Below are 18,194 nucleotides of genomic sequence, written 5' to 3'. Positions count from 1 at the left end.
ATTTTTGCCACGTGAAACTTAAACAAACTTTTCGTAAAACGATTTTTTGTTGCACGTTACAAAAATGAGTGAAACTAATTATGAGCAACGTCGAGCAATCATGTTTTGCGTTAAACTCGATGAGAATGCTACTGAAACTTATTAAAAATTGAAAAAGGCGTATGGAGATGACGCTCTGTAACAGCCCAAGTATTTAATGCCAATAAAGCATTTTCAGATGGCCGGGAATCAGTTGGGAATCATCCACGCTCTGGAAGACCGTTAAGATCAAAATGTGACGACAATGTTGAGCGAATCTGAGACTTGATTAATTGACCGACGATTAACTGTCAAAATTATGTATTATGTATGTATAATTATGTATTCCGGTGTTCTTTGTCGGTTGGGTTTCAATTAACCACACATCTTAGGAACGGTCGAACTGAGACTGTACAAGAGTACACTTCATTTACACTCATACATATCATCCTCATTTATCCTCTGAAATAATACCTGAACGGTAATTCCCGGAGACGAAACAGGAAAAGAGACATGGCCGGGTATCAGTTGCGGATGATCCACGCTCTGGAAGACCGTTAACATCAAAATGTGACGGCAATGTTGAGCGAATCTGAGACTTGATACGGTACGACCGACGATTAACTGTCAGAATTACTGCAGAACAATTGAATTTCAACCGTACTACAATTCATCAAATTTTGACAAACGAATTGGACATGAAAAATGTTTGTGAAAAATTGGTCCCAAAAACCTCACTGTTGAACAGAAAAACAACAGGGTGGAATTGTACTGCGATCTTCTAGAGCGAATTGAAACCGACCCTGATCTTCTAAAAAATGTTATTCATCCAAGATGAATCTTGGATGTTCGAGTACGACCCAGAAACAAAATGCCAGATCAAGGAGTGGTACACTTCAAACTCACCACTACACAAAAAAGCAAAAATGAGAAAATCAAACCACGCTAATTTGTTTCTATAATAGTAATGGCAATGTCCATAAGGAGTTTTTGCCTACAGGACAGACTGTAAATCAATATGTTTACCGAGAAATTCTGGAAAGACTGCAGAAAACATTTTCCCGTGTGAGACCAGCCATCAAAGACAACTGAATGGCCGCATCATGACAATGCACCTTGTCACACTCCACTCTCAATTAATGAGTCTTTGTCTAAGAAAAACATTCCTGTAGTTCCTCAACCACCTTATTCACCTGACTTGAGTCCCTGCCACGTTTTCCTGTTACCGACTTTAAAAAACCACCTCAAGGAGACCATTTTTGAACAGTAGAAAAGATATAAAAAAAAATGTAACCGACCATCTGAAGGATATTCCGGTTTCTGAGTTCCAACACTGCTACGAAGAGTGGGAAAACCGTTTGAGGTGATGTATGGCTTCCTAAGGGAACTATTTCAAAAGGGATAGAGTCCATGTATAATTGGATTGTAAATAAAATGTTTTTCTGAACCAGTCTCATTACTTTATTTACAAACCTTGTATGTAGGACTATATAGAAGAGAGAAATGTGGTTCGGGAGAAGTAGGACTGAATAACCTATATGTACTAGTATGTAAAATTTATGAAACTTGATAAATATTCTTAGATTTAAAAACAGTTAAATTGTTCTGTAAGAAAAAAAACGGTAGTGGTAATTATCACACCATCTTTTAATGTCTCGCACATTAAAAGTATAATTCTAAACAAGTTATAATGTACTAACTTAATCTCTGACAGAAGATGGCTTTAACTCTGTGGGTTGATCTCCCTACTCTCTATTCTTTTTTTCGTTTTTTTTTCTCTAGGTAGTTACCAAGAAAACTGAGAGCCTGACAAAGATCATCACTAGCTAGTAGAAGAACCATTTCTTAATGTCAATTAGAACAGTAGTAGGTGCTTTCCTGTGGGATTCCCTTAACATTTAATTTTACAGTTAAACCGTTCACCATCAGCTGTAATTCCCTTTTGGGCATGATTAAGCCTCATCCTTTGCTTATAATCAAAATCTATTAGGTTACCTAGCTCATCTAATATTGTATCGAGACCGGTATAATATTGTATCGAGACCGATATAACGGACCTGAGTAATGGATGTCTGCCAATTAAGAAGAAAGTAGTAGAAAATATAATAATACGAGAAATCCAGAATATAATAATAGGAGAAAAGAAACCCTTTTAGTAAAGCAAACAGGTCTGTTTAACAATTGTCTTTTGAAATACTGCCCTCTGACACACCTAAATAGATGTCGTTCTGTAGAAGAGTTGTCGGACTCAGGACTCAAATGGATGGGAATGAAAGGGCTCAGTCGATCATTCTCACGCTCAACTGGGATCTGGTTCTGCAGGTAAAGAGGATAGGAGTATAAATACTTCAGGGAAGGCCAGTTGAAATCAGTTTTGTGAGATGTCAGTCTGAGAGAGAGTGCTACACTAGAGTTCTAAGCAAGGAGTTATTACGCAAGTTTGAAGCGAAAGTATTTTATGAGGAGGTCAGTGAAGAAGTGAATTTTTAGTGAGTACAAGTTTAACGCGATTAAGGTGACATTACAAGTAATTCAAGTACATGAAAATAAAAAGTGGTTCAGTGAGTTACTGTTAGATTATAAGTGAAAGAGATCATGTACTAAATTTCATTTATAAATTGTTAGGGTAGTTTTATTTCTGAACAGCAAAGGTATCTGCAATAAAAGAACTTTATATTTGTCTTAGCTATTGTATTATTGTTGTTAATATGAGACTAGTGGTTAAAAGTTTTAAGACTAGCAGTCATGCTAATGCCTTTTGTCAATGGGACTGAATTCTGTTTTTCAATATTTAGCTACCTGTAAATAAATCCTGATGATTACTTTAAATTCTGTTTTGTATGTAATATCTGTTTATTTTTATTAATATTATTATTATTATTATCCCACATTTTCACAGCTTTTACTTTTGCTGGTGACTTTCCTTAAATTCAGAGTAATATATACCAACGAGATTAGGCTTGCTATTATTGACTAAGTGCCTTCTGGGCAACATGGCAGGTGTCAATTATCACACTCCTTTGCATTAGCACGTGGGACTTCCACTGGATCTTTAGTTTTTCAAAACTGTTGTGCAAAGTAGATGGTATTATTCCCTCTGCATATATAATTATCGGGATTATATAGACTTCTTTTTGATTCCACATTTCTTTCATTTCAAAATCAAGATCTGTGTATTTCTGCAGCTTCTCAATGTGTTTAGTGTTGATGTTGTTACTTGATGGGATGGCTACATCTATTAAGTAAGTTACTTTTTCCATTTTATCAGCTACTACTATATCTGCCCTATTACAGTTGATGGGTTCTGCTGTTACAATTCTCTGGTTCCAGAAAATTTTTACGTTGTTATTCTCCAAAAAGAAGGCTGGCTCATAAGTATAGTAGGGCCATTTTTGAAACTATCTTGTATCTACTGCGGAGTTCTATGTGTACAATTTTTGCCACGTTGTTCTGCCTCCTGGTGTACTCTGTCGGAGCTAGAATCAGACAGCCAGTCTATTGTTTATGGTCTATTGTTTCATTGTGTTGCATACATAGCCTACATTTTTTGTTGATATTTTCTTTAAGAATAAATCTCTTAAAATTTCTTGTTGCTACTACTTGATCCTGTGTGCTACATATAAACCCTTCCGTCTCGGAATGTAACTTTCTTTGCACACGCCAATTATTTGAAGCTGCTTTGTCGACTCCTTCCTGGTCTAGACGATGCCTATATCTTCCATGCAGCTAGCTCTTTTTTGCCCAATCTAGAATTTTATCTGCATTGCTCTCTTTCTTGTGTTCTACGTTGTTAGTTCTGTTGCCTAGCTTTAATGGTGTATAGTTTTGGTCTGCCGCTATGATGGCTTGATAGTTGATAGAAGGGGTGTTGTCTGCTATGGAAGTAATCCCTAAAGTTTTCGTTCTGGCCATAGCATAGATTTTTAATATCGAGTACTCCTCTTCCACCTTCCTTTCTCGGGAGCATGAATCATTCTTTTGATCAGTGGATGTAGTGGAACCTTTCTTGGTAGGATATTTTTCTAGTGAGTCTGTTCAACTCATCTAACTCTGCTTCACTGTATTTTATTATTCCTAACGCAAACGTGAGTACTAGCACTGTATATGTGTTCACTGCCTTCACTTCATTTCCCCCATTAAGTTTCGATTTTAAAATTAATTTTAATCTCTTTTCATAAGTTTTCTTAAGTTTTTCCTTAATGGCTTTGTGCTCCAATTTTATCGTCTGATCGCATCCTAGGTACTTGTACATGTCCTTTTCTTTCTTTGCTTCTATGATACGACCTATATTACGACCTGTATTGACCTATATTGCTTCTATATTACGACCTGTGCCTGCAGGTCGTAATTCTGCGCCTGGTGGAACTTTTCCTTCACAATGGCGTTTATCTTGCATTTACTTACCCTAGCTCCATTTTAATGTCGTCGCTGAACATTTTGACAAGTTTGAGCAGTTGCTGCAGCTGATGTTCAGTACCTCCATAAATCTTCAAATCTTCCATATAGAATAGGTGTGCCAGTTTGTAATCTCCTGCTCGCGATTTTACATTGTATCCGTATCTTGCCTCCTTTAGCATGTTTGAGAGTGGATTGATAGCCATTCAGAACCAGAGCGGGTTTGGGATTCCCCTTGAAATATTCCTCTACTTACATTTATCGGTCCTGTTTGTATTTTTCTTGTTCCACTGTTTGCATTTAGTATCGTGCTCCAAGCACTTATGGCATGCCTCAAGAACCTAATCGTATTTTCATCAACTTGATAGGTTTCTAAGATCTTCGTCAGCCATGAGTGCGGCACACTATCGAATGCCTTTTTATAATCTACATAGGCCATCTACAGATTTCTTTTAGTGTATCAGGCTTGTTGCGTGGTTGCCGTATCTATGATTATTTGTTCTTTGCTCCCCCTCGCGGCTTTTGCACATCCTTTCTGCTCCAAATGGAGGACTTTGTTGGTTTCCAGGTGCTTGTATATTTTGTTGGCAATAATTGTTGTCAATAATTTATATGTTGTCTGAAGGCATGTTATGGGTCTATATTGAACCATGTCTTTCGTGTTATTACTTTTAGGCAAAGGAATGTTATCCCCTCTCTTAACCACCTGCGTCTATTCTCTTGACGTTCAATTATATCATTATATGCCTCTGCTAATATTGGGTGCACTACATCAAACTTTTTTAGCCAAAAGTTATGCATTTTATCCGATCCTGGTGACTTGCAATTCTGAACGTGCTTAACTGCTTCCCTCACATCATTGAGTGTGATTCTACTGTAACCCATTGTTTCGATGTTCGTCCATTTTTCATCTTCTGCTTTTATCCAGAAGGCATCTTTATTATGTTCTGTACTACTCGACCAGATGCTTTTCCAAAATTCTTCCACTTGTTCTTGGGATGGTAGTTCAGAGTTGCTGTTTTACTCCTCTGACAATTTTCGGTAAAATAATCTCTCATTTTGATCAAAATTTTTATTTTCTTCTCCTCTTCTGTTTGACTTCTTATATCATCTTAATCGTGTTGCGAGGCCAGCTAGCTTTTGCTTTTTCATTTCTAATGCATAATCTGCACTTTTAAGTTCATACGTGCTAATCATTTTTACCACCTCTTGTTTTATCCTTAATCTGACTTTCCCCTTGTCTGTAAGCTTCTAATTTTCCCATTTCTTTCTGTATCTTTTCTATTTTATTTTCAAGCCTTTGCTGACAAAGTAGGTTAACATTTTCGTTCCCCATCTTTGATGTTATTAATATTTTTTGCGAGTTGCTTCTTACAACAGTTACTGCCCCACAGTAGATTACGTCATTTATTTCTTCTACACTTATTCTATTAGTTTCTGCCGCTCCTATTATTTCTGAGATTTTATGTTCTATTTCTTTATTTACCATGTGTATTAGTCTTGAGGTATTCTTTTGATACATTCAATTTAGATAATTGTGGTCTTTGAGGGGGTGCCAGGTCATTGTATTCCATTAGGGATCTTTGGAATTCTTCTCTTACTCCTTCCACCGAGTCATTTTTATTTATATTTCTCAGTATATTATGTGGAGACTGCTGACTTTCGTTTGGGGCTGTCGCAAATAGAATGAACGGGGACCAGCCCGCCCATATTCTTGTTCATCCATATTATCTGAGGCTTTATTATTACTCTCCATTTACATGAGTTTACTTATTGCATGCGTGATTACTTATTGCATCCTCATTATCGCTGGTGTTATCATCAACAATATTTGGTGTCAGCCTTCCCGGTTCTTATGCTATTGGTTGATCTTGCTCACTTCTTTGATCCGATGCTTCTCTGACTTCATTCTTTATTTTCTCTAGCATGTTCGTCAGGATCCGGTTGTTTTTCTCAATGACCCGCTTTTGGTCTGCAATTTTGTGTTCTGTTAGGTTAGAGTACTACGGGAATTTATGTATGAACTGCTGATACAATGGCACCCTGTACCCTGTCATGCCATTTTCCAATCTAGCTATTGTGTAGTTACAGCGCATGATGTACTCGTTCATTTCGTCTGTCCATTTTAAGCGCTGTCTCCGTTTTCCAGTAGCAGTGTTTGCAGGCATCGCCTGCGAAGCACTAGCAGTGGTCTCGGCATGACGATGTTCGGCGACGTTTTCTTCAAGTGGTGCAGCAGTAGTCGCTCTATGTGGCTCGATGCTACTGACTCCATCAGAGGCCACGGGGGGTTGTCGCATACAGAATGAACGGGGACCAGCCCGCCCACATCCTTGTTCATCCATATATCCGAGGCTTTATTATTACTCTCCATTTACATGGGTTTACTGTGCATTTTATACCTACTGCCAGGTAGTGATACCAGCCGATCCTGACATGAATTGCAGACACTGACCAGACACCCACTCACTCTGAGACAGATGTTGGCTGTAAAGTGTTCCTGTTTTGGTCCATGGGGAGGGGTATATTATTTCCCCCCTATCTGGTATATCTGTCGAGCATTCCCCTATCTGCCAACTGGGGATGCGCCCGATGAAGGACAGGAAACCTCTCACGGGTGATTATTATTATTATTATTGTGGCTATGATTACTATAATTATTATTTTTTCTTTATTACTGTCGTTTATTTTTTTTATTGTCATTGTTATTGTTGATTTGTTTTATTTTATTTATGTTCTTAAACTAATAAATTGTAATTATATAAACATTTTCAATTGACAATCACTCAATATCCTGATTGTGCTGCAAACATGCGACTATATATATATACATAATCTAAAACACACTTATGGCATCTAGTTGGGCTACAACTATGCACCAAAAACCGTCTAGTCTAGGGATCATTGAAACATACATCAGAGCAAAAGGTATGGGATTCTATTTCAGTCTTCTCTCACATATTAATCCACATCATTAATTAATGAACAATTGAATCCAATAATAATATAATGTAAGAGAGTTACTTACTTTTACTTTAAATTGACAAGCAGTTAATTTCTAATCAACCAGGAACACGATTGAGGAGATTTAATACAGTATATAAGTAAGTTATTGCTTTTATTGTTACAGAAATGCACCAATGTCATGCAATAGTGGTGTTTATAAGCCATTAGATTTAACTCCATGGCAAGAAGCCAAACCTCATATCTTAGTTTCAAGCCACCTGTTGACTGAGGCAATAACAAGAGCACACCGTGATGTTAATAAAATATTTGAACAAGAATTGGAACTTTATCTTAACAGTAAGTTAACAACAATTTAAATCTAATTCCTGTCCTGGGTTTGAATCCCGGTCAGGCATGGCATTTTCACACGCTACAAAAATTGTCATTATCTCATCCTTGAAGCAATACCTAATGGTGGTCCTGGAGGTTAAAAAAAATCTAATTCCTAACTATTTTATATTAGTTAAATTTGATTAAGTTTTTTTTATTTTTTAAAACTAATTAGTGGATAGATTTAACTTTTTTAAGAGTTGATTTATTATGTACCAATCTATGGTAAAATGTGAGAAACCAATATGGCAATAACCATTTTTGGTTTTTATTTACATTAAACATGCATGCATGGACACAACACATGCACAGACCGATACATACATACATACATCACATATCTACTACATTTTTTTTTTTTTAATTTTTTTTCAAGAAGATGTCTTTATGAAGAGATAAATGCTAGGAAATAATGGTTAATTTTAAATTACCCACACCAGAAGAGTTACAGGTAAACCCACTTTTGTTACTTCACATACCCTGGAAGAAACAAGAAAAATGTGGAAATATTCTAAAATTAAAATAGACTATATTTTATAAATCAAAAGAGAGTTGCCAATTTTTTTTGTCATTATTCTTCATAGAGTAAACTACAGAATTTCACTAATTTCTTTAGTCTTGAAATTTAAACAAGCTTTGAAAATCTTCATTAGTTATCAAATATTTTCATGTTTCTAGCTGTCTAATCTCTAAAAACAGTTTGCTTTCAGGTTGTAAGGCTGTTTTATGAATTGTTTTCAATAGGTGTTGAGTTATTATCAAGTAAATGTTATATACTAAATTATATATCATTTGTATTAAACATATAGAAAATAATTATACTGTCACTATACAGAAAGTCAGCAATTCAAACTAACTGGGCTGTAAACAAGTTCATAATTTTTTATTTATTTTTGTACATAAACTATTGTAATGCCATCCAGGCCCCCATAGGGAGACACCCACCTTGTGACAACCCCAGTCATTACACCACTCCCTCTGTTCCTAGTCCTGGTTATCTTTTAAACATTCTAAACCTGATAACACATCACAGTCATCAGTTTACCTCTGTCAGGATTCCAGTGATGCAAATCCCTTGGGATATATCTAATAGTGTATTTACACAACTTAGTATCACCTTCGTATGGCATCTTACAACCTTGACCATCTACTATAACTTACAACTCTCAACTATCAAATTAACCAATTCGCAGGAGTGTGATCCCTGTGCCTTCCTCTAACACTGAAGATTTCACACAAAAACTATTTCCATATCTAACTTCCATCAGACTATGCACTCAACAAATTTTTTTATTGCGTCTTTTAAATACCAAGAATACTATTTTCATACCAACAAAACAAGTATTGCTGGCAGCAACAACAATTTTGTCCTGCAATTCAACCTACTCAACATATTACAGCAAGTAGATTCTCTCTTTAACAAATTTGATTAGGGTTGATAGGGTGTCAGATAAGCAAAATGTTAGTTAAACTGGAGCAATTTAATCTTTTTTAAGATAGAATAAAAGATATTATTTTTAAAATAAATTAGCCTCAGATAAATCTCCTGATAACTTTTCACCTCACCAGCAGTAATACTTTTGGGTGCATCTAGCATGTTATTTGAAGAAAATATTTTCTCTTTTATCAAACCCCTCTCTTTATCCAGAATTTACAAACTAAGTTTCTTTAGCATGCAATTATAATATAAATACATCCCACAGAATAAGAATATATGCTAATAGTTTTTATGTATTTATTTTCCTGTTTTTAAGCATTGTTTTTGTCCAAACTCTATTGCATTTTCCCTGATTCTTCTTTATCCAATCTTTGTAAAGTTTCCAACTCGTTATCTAACAAAACCATAATACTGTCTTTCTTATTTATAATATTATAGAACACAATTTATTTACATCAAAACTGTAAAGTATCTGACATAGTGTTCAATAATATGAATGCATAAAAAAGAATATTAATATATGAAATAAGACTGAAACACAGGTATTAAACAAATGCTAAATTGATGTCGGCATAAAATATTCGCACTTCTAACAGTGATAATGTTACTAAAAGAAAATTAAATATAAAAATACATCCAAGAAATTATGTAATCATAGAGTTATAATTTGTCAAAAGATGTACGGCTAGTCAACATAATGGCAAGTAGTGTGTAAGTGAAAACATAACAGAGAGGCAATGCAGTTGTTTACAAAATGAGAAGAATACATTACACTAAATTGATTTCATAAACAAAATTGATTTTAATAAAGTAGTTAGAGTAAATGAAATATTGTGCTGTCATTTTATAATACCATTACAAATTTGGTCGGCTAAGAGGGAGTCTTCTGAAATGTGAGTTGTGCTAAAGTATTTTATTGTTATGTAGAAAAAATATGCAATAAAAATGTTTACCTGGTCATAATTGTTATCTTAGCATAAATTTCTTTTAAGGACTTTACTTTTTCAACCTAATTTAGAAGTGGGAATCCTGCCATATCAATATCATTTTATTTTCCATCTTCTTCATCATAATTTTCAAAAAACTGGGTGACAAAAATTAGTTGTCTCATCCAATATTCATATTTGATCACTTTCATTTTGAGTTTAATCATTTTTTTGTTTTCTCTGTGAGAGGCCATAAATTTGTTTATATATTTTGTAAATTAAATGTAGTAAAAAATTGCTTGTCTCTACTTGGTGGAGTGATTTTGTTTAAACGGTACTAAGTTTAATTCCTGATCATTTTCCTCATTTTTCACATACTTTGCTGCAATATTTCCAAATTGTATCTCCAGATAATGGGTGCAAGATTTGTACCTATGCTGTGAAATAATAACTAAAATAATGTATTGATTCATTGAAACAAATTCATAATTCACATTTATCAGGTATTTAATAAAAAAATGTAGGTGGTTCAGGTTTTTTTTTATAATTCCAAAAATATGTTTTTAATACTTGTACATTTAACTTACGTTCAGGTTTTTTATGGTTCAGATTATTAATATTCTTTTTAATTTTTCTAATATTAAAATTGTAGAATTCTTATATACTACAATATTATTTTTATTAAGAACAATATCATAGTTTTCATTTGAGATGTGCCTGTGCCTCCATGCATAAAAAATTCCTTCTCACCCTATTGAAATTAGTGATTTATAGTAATGAACCATTTTACAAAAAAAATCTTAAAAAACTGATCATTTTTATTTGTGTTTTGTAGATCGCATGGCAGATCCTCAGTCACCAGTGGGCACAGCATTTGGTTTTAGTCGGCCAAAGAGACAATCGGCAAAAATAGCAAACACTTCACTTGTGCTTGAATTTGCTTCTGCGATCATGGTTCGGGACTTCTTGAAAGGGTGAGAAAGACTTTCTACGCATTATCATTTCTCTAATAGTAATAGTCTTAAACTAGTACTCAAAAGTCATTACAGGTATATCATATTATTAAATACAAATACATTATTTTAAATACAAAGTATCAAAGTACAATTACAGTACAATATATATCTTATTTTGGAATAAATTACAATTACTCACAGATCTCTGATATAATGAACACAATTAAAACTAAAATCTACTACATTGCAGGAAATGCTTATTAACAGATAATATGTATACCTGAGTAAAGAACTCTTAAAGTATAACACTATTGATTTACCATAATAAATCCTGACCTCCATAGAGGAAGACAGCCATGTCCAGCTGTCATAACTTACAGCCATCAACTTTCAAATTAACAAATTTGCAGAAGCGATTTTCTAACAAAGGTTTCATACAAAAACTCTTCCCATATCTAACTTCAATTAGACTATGCACACAGGTAATTACTTGACTGAGTCTTTTAAAAACCAATCATACACCATAATACATCATTCACATCAGAGATTTGTTTATTAATGAGGTAATCACCCAATTTATCATTAATTTATCCTTTTCCACCACTAAATATTTGGGCAGCCAATTGAAATAATTTACAGAGAACCAATTTTTCTTCACCAACAAAGGGATTGTGATAACTTACTTGAAAATGATTATGGTCCATTTGACACAATATATAATTACTAGCTTTTCTTCATGGACATTAATATTAATTTCACATTATCAGAACTTCCCATTAAAGTCAATATTGTTTTATACTGTTGTATGTTATCATTTTGAAAAAAAAAGGATATCAAGGGATTACACATTAAAATTATTACAAATATACAATTTATTTACTCTTCGTATTTTATTCTTTACAAAATATGTAAATTATATGTTAAAATAAGTAAACAGAAATCCTGATTCTATTATAAAATTTACAATAATCAATGAAAGTTAATACAAAATTAAGGAGCGATTATACCAGTGAGATTACAATTACAGACTAATATACAAGAATTATTTATTTTATAATTTATAAAAGGAAATTAGCTTTTAGTTTTAACAATAAATTAATGACTGTCCCTGGTTTACAATGAACTACAAAACAGACTCTTGTACTTAATTGTAGAACAGAACACGACACACATTTATTGCAAAACAGTACACTTATGACACACAGTCTTCATTCACATGCTCTGACTGTTCTCCTTAACATTCCCTGCCAATTACTAACCTTAGGCAGTGTTTAGACTGCTAGGTCTAGGTTATGGAATGGAATGCAAAGTTGGCAGGAGTCTATTACTCCCTACTTTATCGCAGAACCTGGACAGAGTCCCTTGCTGCTGGATCTTTCTAATCGGGCTTGTTTTTTTAAAGGGTTAATTTTTAATCTCGGATCTAATTTTTCAATTTTTGTCTATTATTATTTTAGTGAATTTAAGACGGATTTAATTGCAAACTAGGTTATCTTGATGTAATAGCAGCCAACCTGTTTTCCTGGACATTCAAGCATGCTAGTTTCAAATCGATTGTCTTATTCTTCCAGCTACTGTTTTACTGGGGGGGTGCATAGGTACACAGTTGTAGAATTCTAGAGTTTTCTTTATTAGTAGTTGTAATGTTTTATACATAATGCATTATTAATTATGAAACAAAACAGTACCTTTAGGAGGACATGATCTGAATTACAATTACAATTAAGTACAATTTGTGAGGGGTTCAAATTGCCAGCCTTCAGCATTTACACATCCTGCAGTCTGGTTTCTACACTAATGCACACTTTTGCTCAGAGGATTTATCATTATTAATTTCTGGATGGAGCCAGTCGCATCAAATTTATTGCGTAATCATAAATAATTGTTAGTCTACTTGGTGGAGATGTATCAAATTCTGTTGCCCATGTTTGTCGAATCATTTCAGCATTCTCAGTCTTAAAGTATTTTTTGACTATCCACTTCCGCTGGTCGATGGTTAAATTACCAGGCATGATTATCTGAAAAATACTAATATGTAAGTAACCAACTAACTTACTAATTAAGTACCTAATTAAATAAGTAATAAAGGTACTTTCGTATTAGCCCATCGACCAATAAATTGCAAACTTTTGGGTTATTGTTAATATTGCCCGACATAACCATTATATTGCCATTTTTATAACCATTTATATTTATTTATTATATAAATAGAATTTAACCAAACTTAACCTTGACTAATGAATACAGTAATGTTTTGAGTATTTAAATAATAAATTCAGTAATTGTTGCAATTATTTATTATTTAAATAATCAAAACATTACTCTAAATTAGTTGAGGTTAGTGAGCATAGGTTAAGTTTGGTTAATCTATATCTATAATTATAAGCAATAATACTTATATTTTTAATATTTTAATGATCCCATAACTTTGAAGTATTTTCAAAGTTACGGGATCATTATGATTATGGTTGACAGGCTAATACGTAAGTACCATAATGATTAATTAACAAATAATAAATCAAGTAATAACTTACCTATTATAACTGCATAACTAATTTTGCGCCCCTATATATTTTCCAGAGTTCTTTTGATTTCAAAAATTCTACTCTATCCTAAAAATTCTTTCTATTGTTCCTCTTTGTAACTTTGTACTTCAGATAATCAGAAAAAATGTAATGTTTTAAACCTGGGAATTAGTACATATTTACATTTAAAAAAATATATTTTAGCATTAACATCATCCCAGGCAGAAGTAATTTTAGGTTTAAAATCTTCTTTTTTTTTTAATTATTTAGTTCAAAATTATTTGTTTCAAAGAAAAATATGAAATTTTTTTCTTTACTACCTTTAACATTTCTACTCATTCATAAATTATTTTTAATATAAAATAATTATTAAAAATATCTGTAATTTATGTGGACTCATTTAGTGAATAATTGCTTTTTGACTGTTTAATATTTACTATTGATTTATGTGTTGTATAAAGCTGATTAAATATATTCAGTGCTGTTTTTAATTTATTATTTCAGTTATTAACAATAATATTAGTAAGATTTGGAATTTGGTAAATTAATTCAAATTATTCCTGTATTTTCTGTTTAGTCTTTTATTTATAACCTTTATTCTAACCTAAATTTTTCATGTTTATATACAACATAAAATTTATTCATGAATTTTTAATCCAGAACGTTTACCTTGTTATTATATTTTATGAATTTTTAATTAAATATTAATTCATGTTAAGTGGACAAGTGTGATTAAGGACTGTAAGAAAGATCACAAAAGACTTGCTCTTTACCTCAGCAGTACATTTTATAGAATTCATATTTGTTAACATTAGCAAGTTCTTTAATGTTACCAGCAAAATATCATTTTACAATATATATTACAGTATAATAATATGCATATCATAATGGGTGTAGGTGCATTCACAAGTTGTGGATTCATATAATAGTTTAAAACTATTGATGTTTAATATTAGTAAAATTTTGCATTTTATTTATATATATATATATATATATATATTTTTTTTTTTTTTTTTGTTAGATTGTTTTATCTAACTTTTATCACTGTTTAAGTGGACAACAACACTGCAAATATTCATATTGTCATTCTTGTTGTTTTCATGACTTTCCACTCATGTACTGACATCCACTGACATTGTACCTGTGAATATTTTCATCACTGATCATTTTCTGCAAGAAAATTTTCATTTTCACTATATTGGAATATTAATAGCAAATTTTCCTCTTTAGGTTATCAGATGAATGCAACTTTTGCAATAACTGAAGTTCATAATACCTTTTGAGATGGAAGTTGTCATTTTTTTTTTAATACCTACTTTTTTCAGTTCAAGTTTCCAAATACATTTATGCCCAGATTTTGTAGGATTACAAAAATAACTTTTTCTGTTTTTTCAATATTTTATCATCAAAGGATAATCTGCCTGAACATTTCTCACCTAACAGACTTCCTGTTTCTTTTAACTGCTTAAGTTAAAAACTAATGTAGTAAAGCATGCACTAAACATCTCTCTTTGAAGTCATTATGTTGATTGCTGGGAGAGACCATGTTGTTGCACTCTTCCCTGGAAAAATGTGTTCTACTGACCGAAATTTCATCAGAGATTACTAATCTTGAAATACTTTTCTTTAATTTGGTGCTTGTTTCACATCTCTGTTCATTTGTTTCCACCTTACAGTGATTTAAAACTACCATGACTTGGTGTGCTGATGAGCTAAATACGATTTATAATTGAGGGTCAGCTTATGAGAGAAAGTCATGACTGCAAAAAAAAGTCAAAATTCCATAGTTTTTAATAGAACTGTTCCAAATAACTTAGTCTGGAACAAAATAAGGTAAGTTTGCAGACCCTACGTAAATTGATGAATTTGACTGTTTTGCAAGTTTTCTCATCTGACATATGTATTTTTTTTATGAGTGGTTCTCTATGTGATGTTGTATGATGTAATGTTATCATCTATGAACACCGTCTTCAGGCAAAAAGTCAGACAAAGAATTAAGTAAATTTTTTGATTTACTTGGGGCGTAAAAACTTTACTTTTCCAACCGTAAAAAATCCTATATAGGGTAAACAAGGTGTGTTTTATACACCAGTTTAAATAACACATAAAAGTATTTCATTTCTCTATTGAATTTACAAACCACCTCATCAAAACAAGTTACATAACACAAACTATCAACGACAATAAGAAAATGATGCACATAAGTAAGGATGTAAACTAACCACATTTATATAGCTCAGATTTTATGAATATAGAAAAAACAATATTCTATATAAGCAAACATAATTTAAATCTTGCAAACCCTTTGAATAACAAGGATTTTTCAAAACTTTTCCTAAACACCAGATATTTATGGTGCAGTGGCATAAAAACATTCAGCATTCCCAAAGGCTGCCTTTGAAAAACTTATGCGCAGCAAGAGCTGGCTCAAATTCAAGTAAAATTTTTTTGACTTTTCACCTTAAATTAAAGTGCGTTCGAGTCTATTTAAAACATGTTTTACAAAAATGTAATGCAAAATATTGATAAATATTTGTAGTGAGTTACAGGACTTGGAAACTAATGATGTGAGAGAACTGCTCGCTATACTACCTTCAGTTGATTTGTCATCTATGAATATGGAACCTGAAATCGAATGTGATGAAACTGCTCTGCCTTGTGACCACACAAGTAAATACAGGACAATAACTGGTTGGTGTAACAATTTACATCATCCTCATTATGGCAAAAGTTTCAGACCTTTTATTAGGCTTTTACCTTCAGTTTATCAAGACGGTAAGAACTTTAATTACTATAGTTTTGTTAGAGATATTGAAATAATTACCATTTAATTTGGAAATGTATTTTTACTGAAAAAAAAATTAAAAATTTATTGAAAGATCTACTTCTACTTAGATTTCCCTAAGAATCAAACGGTAATAAATGTTCCATGCAGACATTTTCCATTTGTTAGTCAAGGGTTCTTAAAAAAGATAAAAAAAGAAATCTAATATTTTGGTAAAGTTTTGAATGTTTAGATAGAAGTCTAAATACTTACGTAGTGATTTGTACCTCTTACAACTTCATTGTTACATATTTTCCAGCAACACATTATGAAATCAGTTAGCATCTTGGAAAAAAGTATTTGAATTAAAGATGAAATAGTAACAAAGTTTTAGATTCTAGTGCATTTAATAAACTACAACTAGTAGAATACTAAAAATTAACCAAATAGGGTGGTGGTTTTTTCTCATTTCTATAGGCAAGTGCATACTTTCAGTGTCAGTGGGTGATTCAATTTAATTTACCAAAAAAAAAGGTAATAGCTACTGCAAACCATAAAATACTCAGTAAGATAGTAAAAGACTTGAAGTTTTTGTTTAGCTTTGGCAAAAACTCTTTTGATTACCACGTGTTAATAAAATTTATTCAAGATAGCTGATGGATGTCCTGACAGAATGTTGTAGGATGTTTCATGACAAATCGATGACAAGGCATCATAAGTATAATTATTCTTATGAGGCATCTTTGGAATATAAAAATGTCCAGCAGCCGCAGTGATATCTCAAGAATAAACCTTCAGGACATCCCGTGGTTCTCTGAAGACCTGAGGAGGACATTCTAATCATGTTTTGTGATCTATTTAGAATATCCATAGTTCATCCACTAGATATGATGTTAGTGTCACAAAACACTGGACATCAAATGGACACGATGTGAAAGATGAATGTAATCTGTTATTTAACTGAAGTTCTTTGTGGTTGTTATAATTACCATCTGAATTATAGCCAATTATTAAAATAAAGTAACTAATTTGTGAATTTCAAAATTTATACACAATTTTTAATACATTTTTGATGGTGTAAACACATTCAAGTAGTTTAATAACAAAAAAAGATTATTTCGCATAAAACGAGCAGCAAGAGGGATTCTACACAAAATGGGTTAATTGATGCCACTTAGTACAGCAGGAATGCAGGAAAGGTTTTTTTCTTAATAATATTAATTTGACAAATGATTTAAAATTAATTTTTTTTTTTTTAATTATTGCTACTTTGTTATGTCATAAGCACATAGTACATACATCCATTTAACCAATAAGAAAAAGTGAACATTTTTAAAAATCGTAGATATCCAGTAGTTTTACTACAGCCTTTTAAACTGTGATTTGTAGGTTAGGTGTATATCAATAAATTGTATTGTAACATATAATTTAACACTTTTTTTGTTGTTATTTTACATAAAAATATTTTTTAAATCTGTTATGGACATTTATTTTTTCTAGAAGTTCTAGTACATCATGCAGGTATTTCATTTATTCTGGAGGATGTTGGATATCAATGGAGCACCCCATTTACCTGTATCTCTGCATATTCAAGACATCCCTCGATTTTGTATACACCTCCAGCCAGCCAGTTAATGGGTTAATGTGTACTAATAACAGTAGTAATATCCTGTTATTAGTATTTCTTTAAAAAAATAGTTTTAATAGAAAGTTACCAAAAGTACATTAGCAATTAATTTAAAAAAAGATGTTAGATGCTGTGGATTCAATAGAAAAGGCTACACCAAACTTTTTAGATGTAAATAAAGCTTTGACTGTATGAATTTTAATTCCTAT

The 18,194-nt window shown here is 32.3% G+C and overlaps 1 protein-coding gene across 1 annotated transcript in view; it reads left to right on the top strand.

Moving 5' to 3' along the window:
• The window catches only part of LOC142325614 (uncharacterized), a 169,800-nt gene that overhangs the window by 122,116 nt on the left and 29,490 nt on the right, over positions 1-18,194 (top strand). Inside the window, exons 13-15 of the mRNA XM_075367581.1 lie at positions 7,544-7,716; positions 10,949-11,087; positions 16,134-16,369. Coding sequence (XP_075223696.1) covers positions 7,544-7,716; positions 10,949-11,087; positions 16,134-16,369 — 548 coding nt within the window. The remainder of the gene's footprint in view (positions 1-7,543; positions 7,717-10,948; positions 11,088-16,133; positions 16,370-18,194) is intronic.

This window comes from Lycorma delicatula, chromosome 5 (genome assembly GCF_047948215.1).
Source record: "Lycorma delicatula isolate Av1 chromosome 5, ASM4794821v1, whole genome shotgun sequence".
Classification (NCBI taxonomy): domain Eukaryota; kingdom Metazoa; phylum Arthropoda; class Insecta; order Hemiptera; family Fulgoridae; genus Lycorma; species Lycorma delicatula.
The sequence above is the reverse complement of the archived record's forward strand: the minus strand, read 5'-3'. Positions and strand labels throughout refer to the sequence as shown.